At 41.8% G+C, this 19,483-nt stretch overlaps 1 protein-coding gene across 1 annotated transcript in view; it reads left to right on the forward strand.

The window, feature by feature from the left end:
* Positions 1 to 19,483, forward strand: part of LOC135873048 (V-type proton ATPase subunit S1-like) — an 84,677-nt gene that overhangs the window by 23,997 nt on the left and 41,197 nt on the right. The window contains exons 3-6 of the mRNA XM_065397523.1: positions 1,673 to 1,799; positions 1,903 to 1,971; positions 14,084 to 14,277; positions 16,773 to 16,813. Coding sequence (XP_065253595.1) covers positions 1,673 to 1,799; positions 1,903 to 1,971; positions 14,084 to 14,277; positions 16,773 to 16,813 — 431 coding nt within the window. The remainder of the gene's footprint in view (positions 1 to 1,672; positions 1,800 to 1,902; positions 1,972 to 14,083; positions 14,278 to 16,772; positions 16,814 to 19,483) is intronic.

Below are 19,483 nucleotides of genomic sequence, written 5' to 3' on the forward strand. Positions count from 1 at the left end.
AGACCAGATGAAAGATTCTGATAGAGGATGCTACTACAGGGAAATTGGACTTTCAATGGCAGCCTGTTAGCCTTAGCCACAATGGAACAATGAGTCAACTTACTGCTTCACCTCCTGGCCACAAATCTATTTTCAGCCTTTCCTCATCAGCTTCCCTGTGTTCATGCTCCTCCTCGCATCCCTTCAGTAATTGGTTCTGCGTCTGCATGAAGTGCTAGAGGTAATGGTATTGATGATTAGGACACAGTTTCTGAATTCTCCTCTCTAAAAGTGCCATCATCATCACCACAACTGATCCTCTGTGTGGATCTGCACATCTTCCTCTGGTTCTGGTTACTCTTTGTTTCCAGGTAAGTATGTTAAATTCAAGAAGAAATCTGGCACCAAAGAACAGTAGTTTTAGTTTTGCCCACAAATCAGATATAGCAGCTTGCTTCCCAAGTTGAGTCTTAGCCACTGGAGTCACCAGCTCCGTTGTTCCCTGCCAAATTATTCATTTTGCTAAGGCCATTTTTGAACACCTGTGATGGCTAATCTATTTCCATTTAAAACATAGGACAGCTTGTACCTATGTCTCTCTAGAGCAGTGGTTCCCAAACTTGTTCCGCCGCTTGTGCAGGGAAAGCCCCTGTCGGGCCGGGCCGGTTTGTGTACCGGCCGCGTCCGCAGGTTCGGCCAATCGCGGCTCCCACTGGCTGCGGTTCGCTGCTCCAGGCCAATGGGAGCTGCTGGAAGCGGCGGCCAGTACATCCCTCGGCCCGTGCCGCTTCCAGCAGCTCCCATTGGCCTGGAGCACCAAACCGCGGCCAGTGGGAGCCACGATCGGCCAAACCTGCGGATGCGGCAGGTACACAAACCGGCCCCGCCCGACAGGGGCTTTCCCTGCACAAGCAGCGGAACAAGTTTGGGAACCACTGCTCTCGAGGATGAAAGGACCATTACAAGGATCCAGAGCAAGCAAATGGAAACTTTCTCTTGTATTCTAAACAACCAAACAATATGACTTCCTTCCAACTTTTAAAATCTATTTTATATAAAAGAAAGGTAGCATGTGCCATCAACTTCCTTTTCAAAAATATCCTGTCTGTTACAATAATAGGTCTATATGGATGCTTAAATCCATCCCTGTTCAGCAAACCGCTTAATCATGTACTTAAGTCCCATTCAGTCTCCTAGTTAAGCATAGGCTTTGTTGAACACTGATGGTTTGCTGAATTGGATCCACAGTGTTTATTACCATTGGCAATGTCACTGACTTCTAAGGGATCATCCACAGTGGAAAGCACTTCGTTTAGTAGTATGTGTTTGCAGGATTGGACATGGAGAATGTAAATTCTTCATGTGAGGGTCCCCATTTTACACATGCCAATAAAGCATCTAGCATACCGTTGGCACTCCACAAATCATAATAAATACTAATGGCAGGTGGCAGTAGTAATAAATAATAATCATCCATGCCCCAGTTCATCCTTAGTGTAACTCAACTGACTTGATATGAACTACACTAGAATAATTTGTCCATTTGAATTCACCTCTAGAATAGACTGTCAGATATTACACCTGATCTTTACCAAAAGACTACGATATCATTACCAGCATTTGTATATTTAAGTGAAACAAAATGTCAACCTTTGCAACAAGTATAAAGGAAAATATTTAACTTTAATTTCAGCTCACTGTGGAACTCTGAAGCTACTTTACATGAGGGACACATTATCTCAAAGAAGGAGCTGCATATGCTACTGCAACCTGTGTTTACTCAGGATTCCAAGAACCTTGTCTTGTTCCTTCAAGATACGGTATGTACTGGTAATTTGTTTCATCTTGTCAATGCAGAATACAGCTTGTGTGTAATGAGCTGAGATGACACTGTCTGACCTGCACTATTTTTCTGCTTTTCAGCTTAGCATCGATGACTTCACACATTACAGTGAATCTTATGAAAATGAGAAGCCATTTCACAATGTTCAGGCAAGACTTTCTATTCCATATGTTATCTCCCAGTGGTATTTGAAAAACAAACAAAAATGATGTTAGACTGACATGACAGACAATTGTTAATAGAATGATACTCAAATGAAGCAGTTTGATAACTTAAGAAGGTGTTTCAATTTTAACAGCTGAGTTGCAGAAAAGCAATTGCATGTACTGTAATATCCTTCATAGCAATCTTCTTTCTGAAAGTCAAATTCTGTACATTGATCATCATCCGTAAAAATTATTTCTAAAAACATTATTATATTGGTTAGTATAAAACAAGAAACTCCCAGAGTGACACTCCTCCAAAGTTACATAGTGAAGCCCACTTACAAAATTGCTGAACAAAGTGAAACAGCTATAGGAATAGGTTCACTGCTCCTGATTTTCAAAAGTGGCCTCCTATTTTGTTTCCATAGTTGTGCACTCACAAATAACTGTGAGGGTGTTTTATAGCATGTAGACATCTAACTGTTTAATTTTTGAGTGCAATAATGTGATTAGACATCTCAATACTTTAAATGTGGGCTTACAGAATTGTGCTGCTGTTATTTATTGGAGCAAAATGCAGACTTAACATTGAAAACTGAGTCCTTCTCAGCCACAATCACACTTTCTGACCTCCCACTCTAGTTCTCCTCATGAAGAATCTTTACAAAATTCTTATGCAGCATGCTCAGTACACACTGTCCATACTGACAGAAGCACACACACCAAACTTGATGTACCCACTGTTCCCAGGTACTCTTGGTTAGTGTGAAGGAGTGTTCACAGATGGCAGTCATAGATGCATTGTGGGAGACAGTGCTGGAAGAACAGAGCCTTCAAAATGCAGGACCTGCTGCTAGTGTCTATAGTTTATATTAGAGCAGAGGGGGGAAGTATAAATCTGTTTAGATCTCATACAGCAAACCATATATATTCTCAAAGAGCATGTGGCTTTTAGATGTTGTAAACACTCCTCCTCACCCTTTTCCTGCACTCCTGGACTCTTGAACTTGTCACCTGCACAACAGATCATAATGTTTTTATGCTAACATGACTAACACCAAATTCAGATAACTATACGGCAAGTGTAAAAGTGCATCTGGGAATGAGTAAATTATGGAAGTTACAGTAAATTGTAACTGAAGAGCCAATGGCTGCATCCTCAAAAGGCTGCAGTAATACTTCTGAATGTGCCTGTCCTGTGGTTTTAAAATCGAAGCAGGATTGTGCCTGCTTCATTAAGGAGCAATTCTTGCCCCTGCTTCCATGGCCACAGAGGCTCCTTTGGCAGAGAACTGGTGCACTTCGACTGTTCAAGTGAGGGAAATATTTCAGGGAGCTGTGCAGGATGTACACACACCTGCATATTGCAAGACCCCTGTGTGGGGATAGTCTTACATGACAGACATAGGTGTTCTGGGAGAGGGCTGAGAGATTGACAACTGTGCAAATCCTCCCGTTCTTTGCCCTATAGTGGGACTATGTAAGAGTTTGCAGAACCTACCTCGTTACGCACTCCATAACCTTGGAGGTAGGATTCCTCCCTGTGTCCACTTCAGCATCCACTCAGCATCCAGAGAAGCTACTTATGCTGGGCACTGGGCTCTGGGTTTGCCCCACTGTTTTGAAGCACTTGGAGGAGAGGAAGGTGATCGGGAACCTGTCAACATGGATTCACCAAGGGCAAGTCATGCCCGACCAACCTGATTGCCTTCTATGATGAGATAACTGGCTCTGTGGATATGGGGAAAGCGGTGGACGTGATGTACCTTGACTTTAGCAAAGCTTTTGATACGGTCTCCCACAGTATTCTTGCCAGCAAGTTAAAGAAGTATGGATTGGATGAATGGACTATAAAGTGGATACAAAGCTGGCTAGATCATTGGGCTCAAAGGGTAGTGATCAATGGTTCGATGTCTAGTTGGCAGCTGGTATCAAACGAAGTGCCTCAGGGGTTGGTCCTGGGGCTAGTTTCGTTCAACATCTTCATTAATGATCTGGATGATGGGATGGATTGCACCCTCAGCAAGTTCGTGGATGACACTAAGTGGGGGGAGAGGTAGATATGCTGGAGGGTAGGGAGCGGTTCAGAGTGATCTACACAAATTGGAGAATTGGGCCAAAAGAAATCTGATGAGGTTCAACAAGGACAAGTGCAGAGTCCAGCACTTAGGACGGAAGAATCCCATGCACTGCTACAGGCTGGGGATTGACTGGCTAAGTGGCAGTTCTGCAGGAAAGGACCTGGGAATTATAGTGGATGAGAAGCTGAATATGAGTCAACAGTGTAACCTTATTGCCAAGAAGGCTAATGGCATATTGGGCTGCATTAGTAGGAGCATTGCCAGCAGATTGAGGGAAGTGATTATTCCCCTCTATTTGGCACTGGTGAGGCCACATCTGGAGTACTGCATCTAGTTTTGAGTCCCCCACCTCAGAAAGGATGTGGACAAATTGGAGAGAGTCCAGCAGAGGGCAACGAAAATTATTAGGGGTCTGGGGCACATGATTTATGAGGAGAGTCTGAGGGAACTAGGCTTATTTAGTCTGCAGAAGAGTGAGGGGGGATTTGATAGCAGCCTTCAACTACCTGAAGCGGGGTTCCAAAGAAGATGGAGCTAGGCTGTTCTCAGTGCTGGCAGATGACAGCAGATGTAGATGGAGTGGAGATTAAGGATAATCTAGGCATGGCACAATATCTAAATGAATATTTTGCGTCGGTCTTTAATAAGGCTAATGAAGGGCTTAGGAATAGAGGGAGCAGGACAGAGGGGAATAGAGGAGGGGCGATTGACATTACAGTATCAGAGGTGGAAGCCAATCTTGACCAGCTAAATGGGACTAAATCGGGCGGACCGGATGATCTTCATCCTAGAATATTGAAGGAGCTGGCGCGTGAAATTGCAAGCCCCTTAGTGATAATTTTTAATGAATCTGTAAACTCGGGGGTGGTACCGTTGGACTGGAAAATAGCTAATGTGGTTCCTATTTTCAAGAAGGGGAAAAAAAGTGACCCGGGTAACTACAGGCCTGTTAGTTTAACTTCTGTAGTATGCAAGGTCTTGGAAAAAATTTTGAAGGAGAAAGTAGTTGAGGACCTTGAGGTGAATGGCAATTGGGACAAATTACAACATGGGTTTACGAAAGGCAGATCGTGCCAAACCAACCTGATCTCCTTCTTTGAGAAAGTAACAGACCTTCTAGATAAAGGAAATGCGGTGGATCTAATATACCTCGATTTTAGTAAAGCGTTTGATACTGTGCCGCATGAGGAATTATTGGTTAAATTGGAAAAGATGGGGATCGATATGAAAATCCAGAGGTGGATAAAGAACTGGTTAAAGGGGAGACTGCAGCGGGTGGTACTGAAAGGTGAACTGTCAGGTTGGAGGGAGGTCACTAGTGGGGTTCCTCAAGGTTCGGTTTTGGGCCTGATTTTATTTAATCTATTCATTACTGACCTCGGGACCGAATATAGGAGTGGGCTGATAAAGTTTGCGGATGACACAAAGTTGGGAGGTATTGCCAATTCGGAGAAGGATCGGGATATTCTGCAGGGAGACTTGGATGACCTTGTAAATTGGAGTAATAATAATAGGATGAGATTTAATAGTGAGAAGTGTAAGGTGATGCATTTAGGGATGAGTAACAAGAATTTTAGTTATAACCTGGGGACGCATAGGTTGGAAGTGACGGAGGAGGAGGAGAAGGACCTCGGAGTCCTGGTTGATCGCAGGATGACTATGAGTCGGCAATGTGACGTGGCTGTGAAAAAAGCTAATGCGATCTTGGGATGCGTTAGGCGAGGTATTTCTAGTAGGGACAAGGAGGTGCTCCTTCCGTTATACAAGGCGCTGGTGAGACCTCATTTGGAGTACTGTGTGCAGTTCTGGTCTCCTATGTTTAAAAAGGATGAACTCAAACTGGAACAGGTACAGAGAAGGGCCACTAGGATGATCCGAGGAATGGAAAACCTTTCCTATGAAAGGAGACTCGAGGAGCTTGGTTTGTTTAGCCTAACCAAAAGAAGGCTGAGGGGGGATATGATTGCTCTCTTTAAATATATCAAAGGGATTAATACCAAGGAGGGAGAGGAATTATTTCAGCTCAGTACTAATGTGGACACGAGAACGAATGGATATAAACTGGCCGTGGGGAAGTTTAGGCTTGAAATTAGACGAAGGTTTCTAACCGTCAGGGGGGTGAAATTTTGGAACAGCCTTCCGAGGGAAACGGTGGGGGCGAAAGACCTCTCTGGCTTCAAGATTAGGCTTGATAAGTTTATGGAGGGAATGGTTTGATGGGATAACGTGATTTTAGTCAATTAGGCATTAACGTGCCATCGCTGCTAAAATGAGGGTCCGGCTGTAGAATCTTGCCTGTATGCTCGGGGTTCTACTGATCGCCATATTTGGGGTCGGGAAGGAATTTTCCTCCAGGGTAGATTGGCAGAGGCCCTGGAGGTTTTTCGCCTTCCTCCGCAGCATAGGGCAGGGGTCGCAGGCTGGAAGATTCTGTGTGGGTGGGTCAGCTTTTGTGGCCTGCATCATGCGGGAGGTCAGACTAGATGACCATATTGGTCCCTTCTGACCTTAAAGTCTATGAGTCTATGAGTCTATGAGACAGAACAAGGAGCAATGGTCTCAACTTGCAGTGGGGGAGGTCTAGGCTGGATATTAGGAAAAACTATTTCACTAGGAGGGTGGTGAAGCACTGGAATGGGTTACCTAGGGAGGTGGTGGAATCTCTACCCTTAGAAGTTTTTAAGGCCCAGTTTGACAAAGCCCTGGCTGGGATGAATTAGTTGTGGTTGGTCCTGCTTTGAGCAGGGGGTTGGACTAGATGACCTCTTGAGGTCCATCCCTAGTCCAGCCCTAATCTTCTATGATTCTATGATTCTCTGCTTCTGTTAGTTATTGTTGAGATGGCACTTCCATTCTAAGCCCTTATTTTCAGTGGCTCCTTTAACCATTCCTGTTGGGGCTGAAATTTCACATGCTCCTTCTTACTGCAGAAGTGAATTCATTTGGGAAATTGGAAGAAAATCTCTTCAAGCATTGTTGAGGCACAGCCACTCAAACAAAGGTGTGTTTTTATTAAATACTTTCCCCCCCTTTGTCTTTAAAAAAATCAAAGAATTTAAGAGAATCAGCAGTGCTATTGCAACACTGTCTGAGACTTTCATTGCATGAGATTCAGAAAACAGAATTAAAACTCCCATAATAACTACCTGTATCGTGCTGAGCAGCCTCAACTCGCATTGACTTCAGAGGGAGTTGAACGCTTTGCAGGATCTGACCCATAATGACCATACCTTGCCAAACAATGGGACATATGATGCAGTACATACTATGTAGTACTACTATGTAGTACATCATATGTATGGGGCGGGTTGTATTGCCTATTAATGTTGCCTGACATTTCCCATTATAAGACCCTGCTTTTAGTTCACTTATAACTTTTCCAAATGTAACTGTCTGGGCTGAAATTTCCAGCCAAGATGATTCAGCCATTTCTGAGACTGAGGCTAAGGAAAAATGCATTGTTTTGCCCAAGACAAAACATTCTGGTAATCTATTCTTTGAAAATCTCTAGCACCCTGATGCTTTGGAGAAAGGACTTGGTAGGGCAGTGCCATGTATGTCAGGGATATGCCTTTTGCTGCCCCCATGGAAATCTACCCAAATTTGGCCAAGTTATAAGCCCTTGACAAAATTCACAGGCTTAGTAGAGACTTATCAGATTTAGCAGCTTTTCCGAAAGATTCCTTCTACACTGGGCATGCTCCAGCCCAGGGCTGAGTTGGACTTCCCCTGAAGTTGCAGCTTTGGACTGCTGTGGGGTGTGCTGGGACTGGGTCCAGGTCTGGGCACTTGAACTGAGAGCAGGGAAGCTGTCTCTCCTGCTCTTTCAGTGCCTCTCTTGTTGGGCCCGGGCAGCATGGAGAAGGAAGCTGTCTGATTTGAATGCAGAGGGACAAGAGATGGATGGGAGGGCAAGGAGATTGTTACTGGGAGCCAGGAAGGGAAACTGGGGTGGGGAGGATAGGGACTTGGGAGCCAGTAGGTGCAGGGGGAGACTGAGATTGGTTGAGGAGTTCATGGAGGGAGATTGGGACTGGGATTCAGTGCAAATGGGGCACGTCTGTGTGTGTGGGTGGGTGTGTGGAGGGTTGCAAATGGGGACCAAGGTGGAGGAGAGAGACCAGATCAGAGGAGCCAGGTGAAGTGGGGACTGGGACTGGCTGGACAAGGAGCTGTTGGGAGGGGACTGAGTGGACAAGAAAACTGAGTGTGGCAGGAGACTGGGACTGGAAGTCTGGAGGTATTAGAGTAGGACTTAATGGCCAGGGAGACTGGAAATTGCATTTTTCTATATTGCTCCATCAATAGGATTGTAAATACTTTACATTGAATTATATATTGTTTAAGCAAAACATTTTTCTTTCACTTAGGTGCACATATGTATTACTTTAACAATACTTGGGCATTTGTGAACACAGTCATAGATTTGAAGTCCAGAAAAGGTCATTGAGCCTGACCTTCTGTAGAACACAGGCCATAAACATTCACCCAGTAATCTCTGAATCAAGCTCATAATTTCCAGTTGAGTGAAAGCATATCTTTTAGAAAGAAATCCAGTCCTGATTGTTTGATGAAAGACCCTATCATAATATATACACAATAGGGGAAAAAGGGAAAATCAGCCATGAATTTCCTCACCTTAGGCAAATTCAGATCTTTAATGTTGCATGATCACAAATGTTTATATCTCAATATACAAACTTTGTTGTATGAGTGATTAAGAAATAATAGCTGTGCCATGTTACCTGAGCATTCTCCTCTTGAACTTCAGAGATGCAAATTTATTCACAGACTTAAACCAGAGATCTCATTTAGTATGAATGTGTGCATGTAGCAGCATGTGTAATACAAGGAAAAAATGTAACTTGAAAAGAGAGTTATGGGGTTATAAGCCTCAGAGACATTTGCAGTTATTAGATTTGTTCAGCTACATTAACAGCTGTTTTGAGCTTTTGGGATCAATGAGTATGTGTGCAATTACAGGCTTCCATTTCCAGTTAATACAGAAAAAGATGCTACAAGTACACCATTTGTCCTAAAGGTTCAAATATTTTTTTTATTAAATAATAAAATACAAAGATTAGCATTCTGGGAGAATTTCTGTCAAGCAAATTATATTCCACAAACTGTTTTCCCAAGTATTAGCTTTGGCTTTCCCTGCACTGATGCTTAACTTTATGGAATTACAATGTAAAATAAAGCATTCTAATTAGCTGCCAGCTGTGCAGTTGTCTAATTACTATTGTAAGTCAGAACTTTTGGCTAGATATTGCATGTGTGTAAATGTACATATGCACAGCTACATGACTTATTATTATAGACACTCCTTGATAGCCAAATATAATCTAATTGGCCAAAACAAGCATATGTATGTAACTGAAAATAATTGCAATCGTTATTGGTAGTAAAAACTGTTGATCGTTTTACCAACTGGCTGAACAGGGTCATATAATCCTATCTCAACATGATTGCTTAACAGGTATAAACTATATTGCTATAAGCATCTTTATATCCATACAACTGCACACACAGTAAGGGTTGCACCATTTAAACTGTGTTAGTTTCTAAACCAAAGTAATAATAGCAGTACAAAACTGTGTAGACCAGTCCTCAGTCACCCATGTCCCCTCCCTTCTGTTTAAAGAGGCTGAAATATTATCCTCTACTCTACCAGGAAACCTATTGCTTCATACCCTTGTACTGACTTCAACTAAATTGATACAAGATAGTCTTAAACCAGGGGTCGGCAACGTTCGGCACGCGGCTCGCCAGGGTAAGCACCCTGGCGGGCCGGGCCAGTTTTATTTACCTGCTGACGCAGCAGGTTCGGCCGATCGCGGCCCCCACTGGCCAGCACATCGCTTGCCCGCACCGCTTCTCGCCGCCCCCATTGGCCCGGGACGGCGAACCGCGGCCAGTGGGGGCCGCGATCGGCCGAACCTGCCACGTCAGCAGGTAAATAAAACTGGCCTGGCCCGCCAGAGTGCATACCCTGGCGAGCCGTGTGCCGAACGTTGCCAACCCCTGTCTTAAACCAATTTAAGAATCTCCACACAAGAGGATTACACCAGTTTAACCAAATTCAGATTCTAAACCAATTTAGTTAAATTGGTACAATTACCTGGGATAGAGAAGGCCTTAGAATCTTTAAAACTTTGTTTTTGTTTACACTTATTTAACTTCAGTGACTACCTAACCTTTTAGATAAAGGTTGTCTTTGTTAAAAGATTCAAACCTTCCCCTTCAGCTATGGTGTGAGGACACATGATAAACATGCTCTAAGACACTGCTTCCTACTATTAAGAGGTTTTCAGGCAAAAGTAGGGATGACCAGACTTGGCATTACTGATAGCTACAAGGTTTTTTTTTAAAAAGTAGAAAATAAAAACAAATGAATAAAATCAGGCCCGCTTTATACATCATAAAGAAGCAAAATAAGTACATAAATAAAAAACAAGCAATGCTCCCATTTTTAAAAGAACAATTTGCAGATAACCTGTAATGGAAGGGCAGTAACAAATTTAATAAATGAGATATACAATAACAACAGTCACAACATTAGCTGACAAACTGCAATGGAATGAAAAACTACTTCTTCACAAATACTCTCAGTAGTTGAAATAACTGTTATCTGCTAAGGTATATTGCATCAATTTTCCATAGAACTATAATGCATAATTTCATGTATGCCTCCTGAAACTTGTGGTAAAGTATATTTTATTAATCTAAAAATATAAAATACATTATGTAAGCTGAAAGCTTCAAAAACAGTGACAACACAAATTTTCCACGTGATTGTCACTGATTTTCAAAAGACTGTTACCTGAGTAGAAACAGATGGTTCTTCCAACTCTGTTTGCTTTGCTTTGCTTTGCTTTGAATATGTGACACTAATTGATCAGTGTGGTAGAAAATAAACCCACAACTTTGATATTTTAAATGGCATTTTTGCGGATTAAAGACGTCAAGGATCTCTCATTTATATTAAGAAACCTGCCTATTTCTGGCTTGTTTTTGCCCTGGAAAAGTCTGGGAACATAAGAATCTTTTCCCCAAAATATGCTTTGTTACAAAATTGACAGAAAAGTATCTAAACACAATCTGTATCTAAGAACAAATGAGAGCAATTAACAATCTTTCTAGAAACAAATGAAATCAATTAAAAAGTTCCTCTAATGTTTAATCTAAAAGAGAAGTACGTGACTTGTAAAAAGACAAAGAAGTGCATTCAGATGATAATTTGACAAAGCCAGCAGAATTTCTTTTTGCAAATATTTTACACTCCAGCTTCTATGCCGGGGTTCCACTGTCACTCTGTGTGCTTAGGGAGAAGATTTCTCTCCCTTTCCCCTGCAGATCTTCCCAATGGCCAGCTTGATTACTCAGAACTGGATTTGCCCCTTAGTGCCTGATCCTTCATTGGAATGCAAAATCAGGCCCTTTTGGGTAGCTCTATGCAGTCTCAATCCCATTTAAAGTGTGCAGGATTCTGATGAGCTGAAGATGTACACTAGTCTGAATATACACTAGACAGCTAAAGCATCATGTGGGTTCCTTAATGACAGGTGTGCAATACTCATATAGGTTTTTGAATATCCATCTTCATAATTTTTATAAATCGACACTGATCACTAAAAAATTTTCTTTAACAAAAAAATTTAAAAACTGCTTAATACTATTGTTGGAACAGTTCCTGCTGCTGGGAGCAAGGGGTTCAGAGATTATAAGGCCGTAAGGGATCACTGTGATCATCTATCAGAGGGGTAGCCATGTTAGTCTGGATCTGTAAAAAGCAAAAAAGATATTCACACACGAAAGCTTATGCTCCAATACATCTGTTAGTCTATAAGGTGCCACAGGACTCTTTTGTGATCATCTAGTCTGGCTTCCTACATAATACAGGCCATAGACTTCCCTGAATTAAAGTAGCAAAACTATTGGCATTAAATATAGCATCATGATTTTCTCATGCAACATGTTAACTATCTTCAGGTTCATTAACCAAAACAAGCAAGGCAGGCTATGACATCATTTTCCTGTAGAAGGAGCTGAGAACCCTTCTCAGAGGCCTGTGAATCAAGGCAGCCTGGCCCTGTTTTCATTCCTGTAGTTATTTTTCTACCATCCTGGCCAGGGCCGGCTCCAGGCACCAGCTTAACAAGCAGGTGCTTGGGGCGGCCAAGGGAGAGGGGCGGCACCTGCGGCAATTCGGGGGCGGCAGGTCCCTCACTCCCTCTAGGAGCGAAGGACCTGCCGCTGAACTGCCGCTGCCAATCGTGGCTTTTTTTTTTTTTTTTTCTGAATGCCGCCGCCGATCGCGATCACAGCTTTTTTTTTTTTTTTGCTTGGGGTGGCAGAAATGCTGGAGCCGGCCCTGATCCTGGCTAATTGGACAATACAACCGAGGTATCTTTGATTTACAGCTAGAGAAACTGTGAAGATGTCTAATCTTAGCTTGGAGTTCCCTCCTTTAAAATCAATACCATCAGGAAACATAAGCAACAGCAAAACATCTGAGCAATCAAAAACAGAAAAGGGTCAGGAAAGTGTTAGAGAACAGAAAGAATGAGTAGGAGGAGAAAAGCTTTAGCAACACCATAACACTAGCACTAGTTAAGAGAGAGTCTGTAACAAGTTTAACATCAGAACACTAGATATAATAGCAATTATCCCTAAATTTAGAAATGCAAAAGAGAAGATACTGTGAACTAGGTGTCATAGTCACAGTGCAACCTGTTTTAGACTCCATTAGTCTTTCTCACGTGCACCCTTTGTGGATCAGCCTTACCACCGTCACACTTCTCTGGAAAGAACCACATGGTTCAGCCATTCTGGAACTGGATTTCTGCATGGCAGCCCCCCTAGTTCCCAACTGTATTAAGGCAACAGGCCCAACTGGCCTTAGCACCTGTCAGAGTCTCAATTCAGGAGCCTGTGACAATGTAGGTTTGCAGTGACACAGAAACAGCGTCTTCAGAACATTAGCATTATTTATTCATTCTTGCAGAAAGAGATGTTGTTGTTTTTTTTAATTCACTTTCCATGAGAGTTTGGCTCAGAAGCCTGAATAAGAGTCATGCTCACCTGATCAAATAACAGATATTATACTATTTGATCAATCCCAACTGAGCCAACTCAGTCCGAGTTTTGTGATTCAGGTTTTGAGTAGCAAGCCAGGAAGTAATTGAAATTCATGAAAATACTTATAAAAAATTAAATAGCAACAGCATGAGATTCTGTGACCCAAAATAGACAAGATTTGTCAAATTATGTTACCAATTAGTCACTCATAGCACTTATCAAGAATGGGTATTTAAGATGCAAAGTGTGTAGACATGGTAGTGTGGCTAGCTGGTACTGAATTGTACTGTTCTAACTTGTGCTTACCTATATTGATTAGTTTCAATTACAAGGGCATTAATTTCCTGTCTGACAGCTGTTTGATGCCCTTTATGCCCTTTATTAGACTGGTAGTATGAATGCACTTCCTCATGGTGTAGTAGCCATGGAGATGGAATTACTGTGTCACATTGAGACACATTGGTGTAGAAGTGTGAGGAAACTAGCACTGTATATGTTCTGAGGAATACAGACCAGGAGCTGTCATGCTTTCAGTATCATGCTTACAAGGCTTCATGTGGAGTATGTGCTAAATAAAATGTGCTATCAATTTAAAGAGAAATAAAACCTGTTGGCAAAAATGTTAATACATTACTGGTTGAAAAATGCAGGATTATCTTTGTGAAAATATCCAAACAAATTTTGCAAAAAAAATTAATCAAAATTTTGAATTTTCAGACATTTCAATACCTTTATAAACTGGTGAAAAAATAGAAAAAAAATGTAAGCTTTGCAAAGCTTTAATAATTTTGAAAAATTTTCAACCATCTCTACCAGTGCTCATTACTTGTCATTTTTTTAAATTGCAGTGTTGGATTTGTGTGCAGATTTGAATATCATAATCAAGAATATAGCATTCCGCCTGTGTCTTAACTATGAAGCAGATGACTAAATTCTCCACATACTTATTACAGGAACTCCTTGAGTCTTCATCATCCTCTTTAGTTTTATCGGCTGTTGACTGTCAGGCTACCAGTTACCTTCTGGATTATCTTCAAGAATCAATGGATTGGAAGCTAACAGACATAGATGAGTTTGAGGTATCTAAGCTGAAAGTAGACACATCCAAGCCCAACATATTTGTGGTAAAGCTACAGCCAATCAGCAGGTATGGAGCTTGTTGCAATAAAGATTGGAATGGACATTTCTGTATATTTTCAAGCCTTCTTGAAAATTCCATGTGTATTAACCATGTATATAAGTCACTAAGGCCCAGATTTGTAAAAGTTATTGAGGCATTGCTATGCTCAGTGTTGCAACACCTAACTGATTTGGGATCCTAAATCTTATTTTCAAAAGGAATTTACGCACTTAGGAGCCTGAATCACATTGACAGTAAAGTGACCAAGTACCTAGATCCCTTTTGAAAATTGGATTTAGGATCCTAAATCAGTTAGGTGTTGTAATGCTGAGCACAGCAACACTTAAAAGCCTTTAAAAATCTGTGCCTAAAACAATAGGGTTACAGGATTAAGAAAGTTATTTTCAAATATTTTGCCCTAAATACACACTCTGTATTATTTCACATTGTCTGTTAAGTTTACCAAGGACAGTATTTGAATGGTGTAGAGAAGGTCAGTCATATTTTACCTGTGTCATTATACTAGAAACATGGAGCACCTAATGGAATTAAATAGCAACACATTTATAACTGATAAAGGGAATTATTTTATGCAACACGTAATTAACCTGTGGAATTCACTGCCATAAGGTATTCCAGAGTTTAAGAACCTAGCAGGCTTATAAAAAGGATTGGATGTTTATATCAATATTGAGATCAGTCTTCATCACATTAGACAGGTTAATGAAATTGTAAATATTAAATAAATTATCAATTATACAATTTTAAAGGACATTATCAAATCCTTCATGCTTCTGGGACTAAGCCATCTTCTCTCTGTCGGGGTTAGGGAGAAAGTTCCTTCATAGGCATGTTATTGCATGATTGTTAATTCTGGGGCTTTTACACCTCTCTCTGGAGTGTCTGATATAGAGCACTGTTGGAGATTGGTCCATATCGTTCAGTATCCTTTCTCCTGAGCTGGAATGGCAATCTGTATGTTTCTGTTTCAACAAAAAGCTACGAAGTTTATAGGCAGTCCTATCAGGTGCTGTCAGCATTCCTGTTAGGTTCTTTATCTCAATATAGTCATACAAATTATTGAGTTTGACAGGACTTTGATTATTTTATTTAATCTGATAACTTGTTCTGTTGTCAATTTCACCACCACTTGACACGTTTCTAACCAGCATTTCCATTCTCTTCCGAATGACAGCAGTGATAAATTACTGTAAACATTTCTGTCACTGATGTCATGAGAGGAAAGAGCACATGGAAATGCTTTTAAACATAAAAGTAAATTGTACATGTGAAAAATCTAAAGTTACACTGAAATTTATTTTGCATCTGTGCTCATTGGAATCTACCCTGTAACACCCTCAAGCCTTTGAACACTTGCTTTCACATTTATAGCTCTCAGAATTCAGTACAATCAAGCAATTAGTTTACTTTGAAGTTGATGCTAAAAATTTGCAAACCACACTGCAAGATGTTGAGATCAGCATGAAGCAACTTTTAAAATATTAACTTCCTATTTACAATGTTGAGTTTTGCTTATTGCTGTGCCCTGAAGGCCAGCTTATGCCTGCCCTGTGCAAAAGGGGGAAGCAAATGCTGGGTAGCCCCTTCTTGCCCTATGGACCTGCACAGGAGATAGCTATAAGTTGGTTTGCTGTGCTGAGGAGCACTGCCAGCAGCATTAGGAACCCTAGAAGAAGCATGTGTGGGCACAGTAAAAATAGAACCTGTCCTGCTTGCAGGGGGGAGGGATAGCTCAGTGGTTTGAGCATTGGCCTGCTGAACCCAGGGTTGTGAGTTCAGTTCTTGAGGGGGCCACTTAGGGATCTGGGGCAAAATCAGTACTTGGTCCTGCTAATGAAGGCAGGAGGCTGGACTCGATGACCTTTCGGGGTCCCTTCCAGCTCTATGAGATAGGTATATATCCAACACAAACCATCAAGCACCAATGTAAGAGTGTTAGGGAGAGAAGGGCTGACTACACAGTTTGCATAGGTGTAGCAAGTCACTCTGCTCAGTTCATTCCCCTGGTACCTCCATATATGCACCGTTGCTTGGATGGTGGAGCTCCAGTATAACTCTTCCTCTATCAAAGACATAACTGGACCCTAAGATAGCATAACAATATATAGCATGTTACAATACAGATACAGGCAAGAGCCCTGTCCTAAGGAGCATACAAGCTAATATCAGACAATATGACTTAATGAGAGGGAGTCTGGGGAGGGAAGGACCAGGTTAATACCAATAACATGGCTTCTTGTTCTGGGGAATTCAACAGCTTGGTGGAGCAAAGTTTGAGTTTTTCAGGAATAAAATAAATACATCTCTTAGTTGACTAGTTCCTTATGGGCTTTGCAGAAAAAAGAAATGGACTTTAATGAAGGATTGAATAAGGAGGGAGTAGTAGCTTTGCAGACCAGCATAGGAAGGGCATGCCAAAAATGGCCTTTAACTCCAGATGTTTCTTGAGAATATTATTCTGGTCTATACATTATTTTAATTATCTTTCCTTTTTTGTATAGATTAAATGATATTTCTACTGCAAACGCTTTCGCTGCAAATGGTAAGCAATGTGGCTTCTGTATCCAATGTTTCATGATTTGATCCTATTTTCCTGAGGGTGCATGCTATACCTTCTGGTGATTCCCAACAATTGGTATGATACTATTACTAATTCTTTAGGATTCTTTTAATCTATCGGCACCTATATTACTTGTCTATAGCCAATCACCATAGCATTTAGGTACGACAGCCTGATCCAAAGTCCACTGGAATAAATGGAAGTCTCCCAGTTGACTTTACTGGATCAGGCCCTAAATATGACTGGCCTTTTTGTGACTGATACTGTGAATTCCATCTCTGCTTCAGTGTTAAGCCTCTGCTCACTGTGCCTCCTATTTACTTCTGTAAATTTTAGCCCACCCACCCATATGTCTGTACATTACAGTGCACACAACTAAATAGGAGGTGTCAGCTCAAGAGGACAAGATTGAGGTCTTAGTCTAGTAAAATGGTACACATGATTGAAAAGATTGGGAAATGCTTCTCTTGCCTCTGTAAAATGATAATGGGGCCCTTCAAAGAGTGCTTGATTTTAAGTTTAATTTTTTGTTGGTTTTATAGGTACCACACAATGCTTTTTAAGGGGGCATCAGTGCACACATTTCTGTATTAAAAACTTTATTTTTCTAGGGTATGTAAGCTAGCCATAAAACAATTACTATATGCAAATAGACAGCACTAGTTTTCACAGGGTTTTAACTTGGACTCCAAATTAGAACTCCTATTATGAGGCTTGCAAATAATTGTGGAGGGCAATCTCATGGGCACCAGTGATTGCACACACAATCAAGTCATTACTCTAGGTGGCTAAACAATGTGCCTGCAATTATGTGTCCCAAAAACTGCAGATCTAAAATCAGAGGCAGCTTTTGGAAATCAGGAAGAACACCTTAGTTCTGAAGTTAATGGTGTTTATTTTTGCGTAGGACAAAGTGAATTTGATTTTTAAATAGAAATTATTAGCTAGCTCTCTGTCTCTGAATCATTGAGGCACTATGGTAGCATCAGTAGCCAAAAAAAAAAAAAAAGGCACAAAACACTGGAGAACTAGAGGCTGAGAGCTTTTCTAAAATCCACCAGCTGGTAACAGACCCCAAGGGACATTCCGCCAGATGGGGACTGCCAGAGTGTAGCACTTTCTGGCCACAACCCTCAGATCTCTCCTATTTTGGAACTGCAGAGGTGGTGGGATGATGTAGGAATTAGCTATACCCACTCTATGTGTACGGGGGACTTGCTGCTCCAGCGAAGAAATGGCCTGTTTCTGCTTCCTTTGCACACCTGAGCAGCAAAATCTAGGCCCTGGCCTGCATTTCAATTGTGCCATCAGCTATATAAAAGTAGAAATGTGTACTGGCTCCACAATTCATGTTCAGTCCTTGTGGTTCTTTTGCCAACCATGGTGATACCAAAGCACTGCCCAATAACTCCTGAAAATATCAGTGACAGTGAATTTAAACTTAAAAAAAATGAAAAGTTACTGAACTGCTGATTTAAAAAGAAAAAAAATCCCACTGAAGGTCTGTGGAATTGATGGGACAAAATCATATAGGAATCTCACTGTTCTCTTCCAATAACTGCATTATATAAAGGGTTCCCATTACAGCTTTCCAAATCATGCATTCCATGTTCAAGCAAATCTGTTTATTATTGGCAGCACAACACAATCCATTTACCAAATGTTACTGCTATCAGGAGACCTCTTGAGGTCACAATTCCTTGCAAGGTCATTAATTATTTGTATTTATTATTTACTGACAACTGATAGCTACTATTTGGTGTTTGGACTAGTAACAACAAATGCCATTTGTCACATCCCTGTAACATGAAAAGAATGCCGTAAACCAATAAATGTTGTGTATTGTTTCTGACAACGCCAACAGTAAAATCAGGAGAAATACTGCAGTCCTGTAACAGTGAATAGCAACTCAGAAACACTTGTATGCATGTCACAGTAAATTCTTTACTTTCCTCCCAGGGGCATGCACAGGAATAAAAAATGTGGCCACTTTTGGAGGGGCACTTTCTATGCACCCCGTGGCCGGAGGAGCTCTCTCTCTCTCTGGGCAGCCAGAGGAGCTGGTTTTCACCGCTGTGGCCCCAGGACCAGGGGAGATGGCTCTCCTCCTCTCCCCCTCCTCCAGCAGCTGGATCTGCCCCCCTTCCTGTCCTGGCTCTGGAGGAGTTCTGTGCCCCCACTGGTTGGGGGTCACCCCTCCCCCAGCACACATACCCCTGTTTCCACCTCACTGTACATAGTTTTAAAATATGACGCAACAAAACTCCAGTAGACTCTCGTGCAGTTTTATTTACTAGAGATACCATGTTTTGTGTAAGATAAGATAAAAGTCAGATCTGGATTTCAAACACCTCAAAGTTTGACTTGAAGTGATAAGATGATGTAGGTGGTGGTCAGCATGTTATAGAAATGAGATCAGCTGTGGGTTCAGATTCTAAACTTCCCGTAGCGAGGCGATGACTCACCGGTACGGCGCCTCCTGCTGGTCATCTTGGGAATTAGCTCTCCAGCATATGGAGCACCCACTGCAGGCCGGTGTCCCGCCTGCCGCTGGCCCCATGTCCCTCCCGGACCCCAGTGCCCTTTACCTTGGGGTTCTGCCCCAGCAGTAAGCCCACACTCTGGGTCTCCCCTCCCAGGGGAACCCCCAGC

Source organism: Emys orbicularis, chromosome 1 (assembly GCF_028017835.1).
Source record: "Emys orbicularis isolate rEmyOrb1 chromosome 1, rEmyOrb1.hap1, whole genome shotgun sequence".
NCBI classification, from domain to species: domain Eukaryota; kingdom Metazoa; phylum Chordata; order Testudines; family Emydidae; genus Emys; species Emys orbicularis.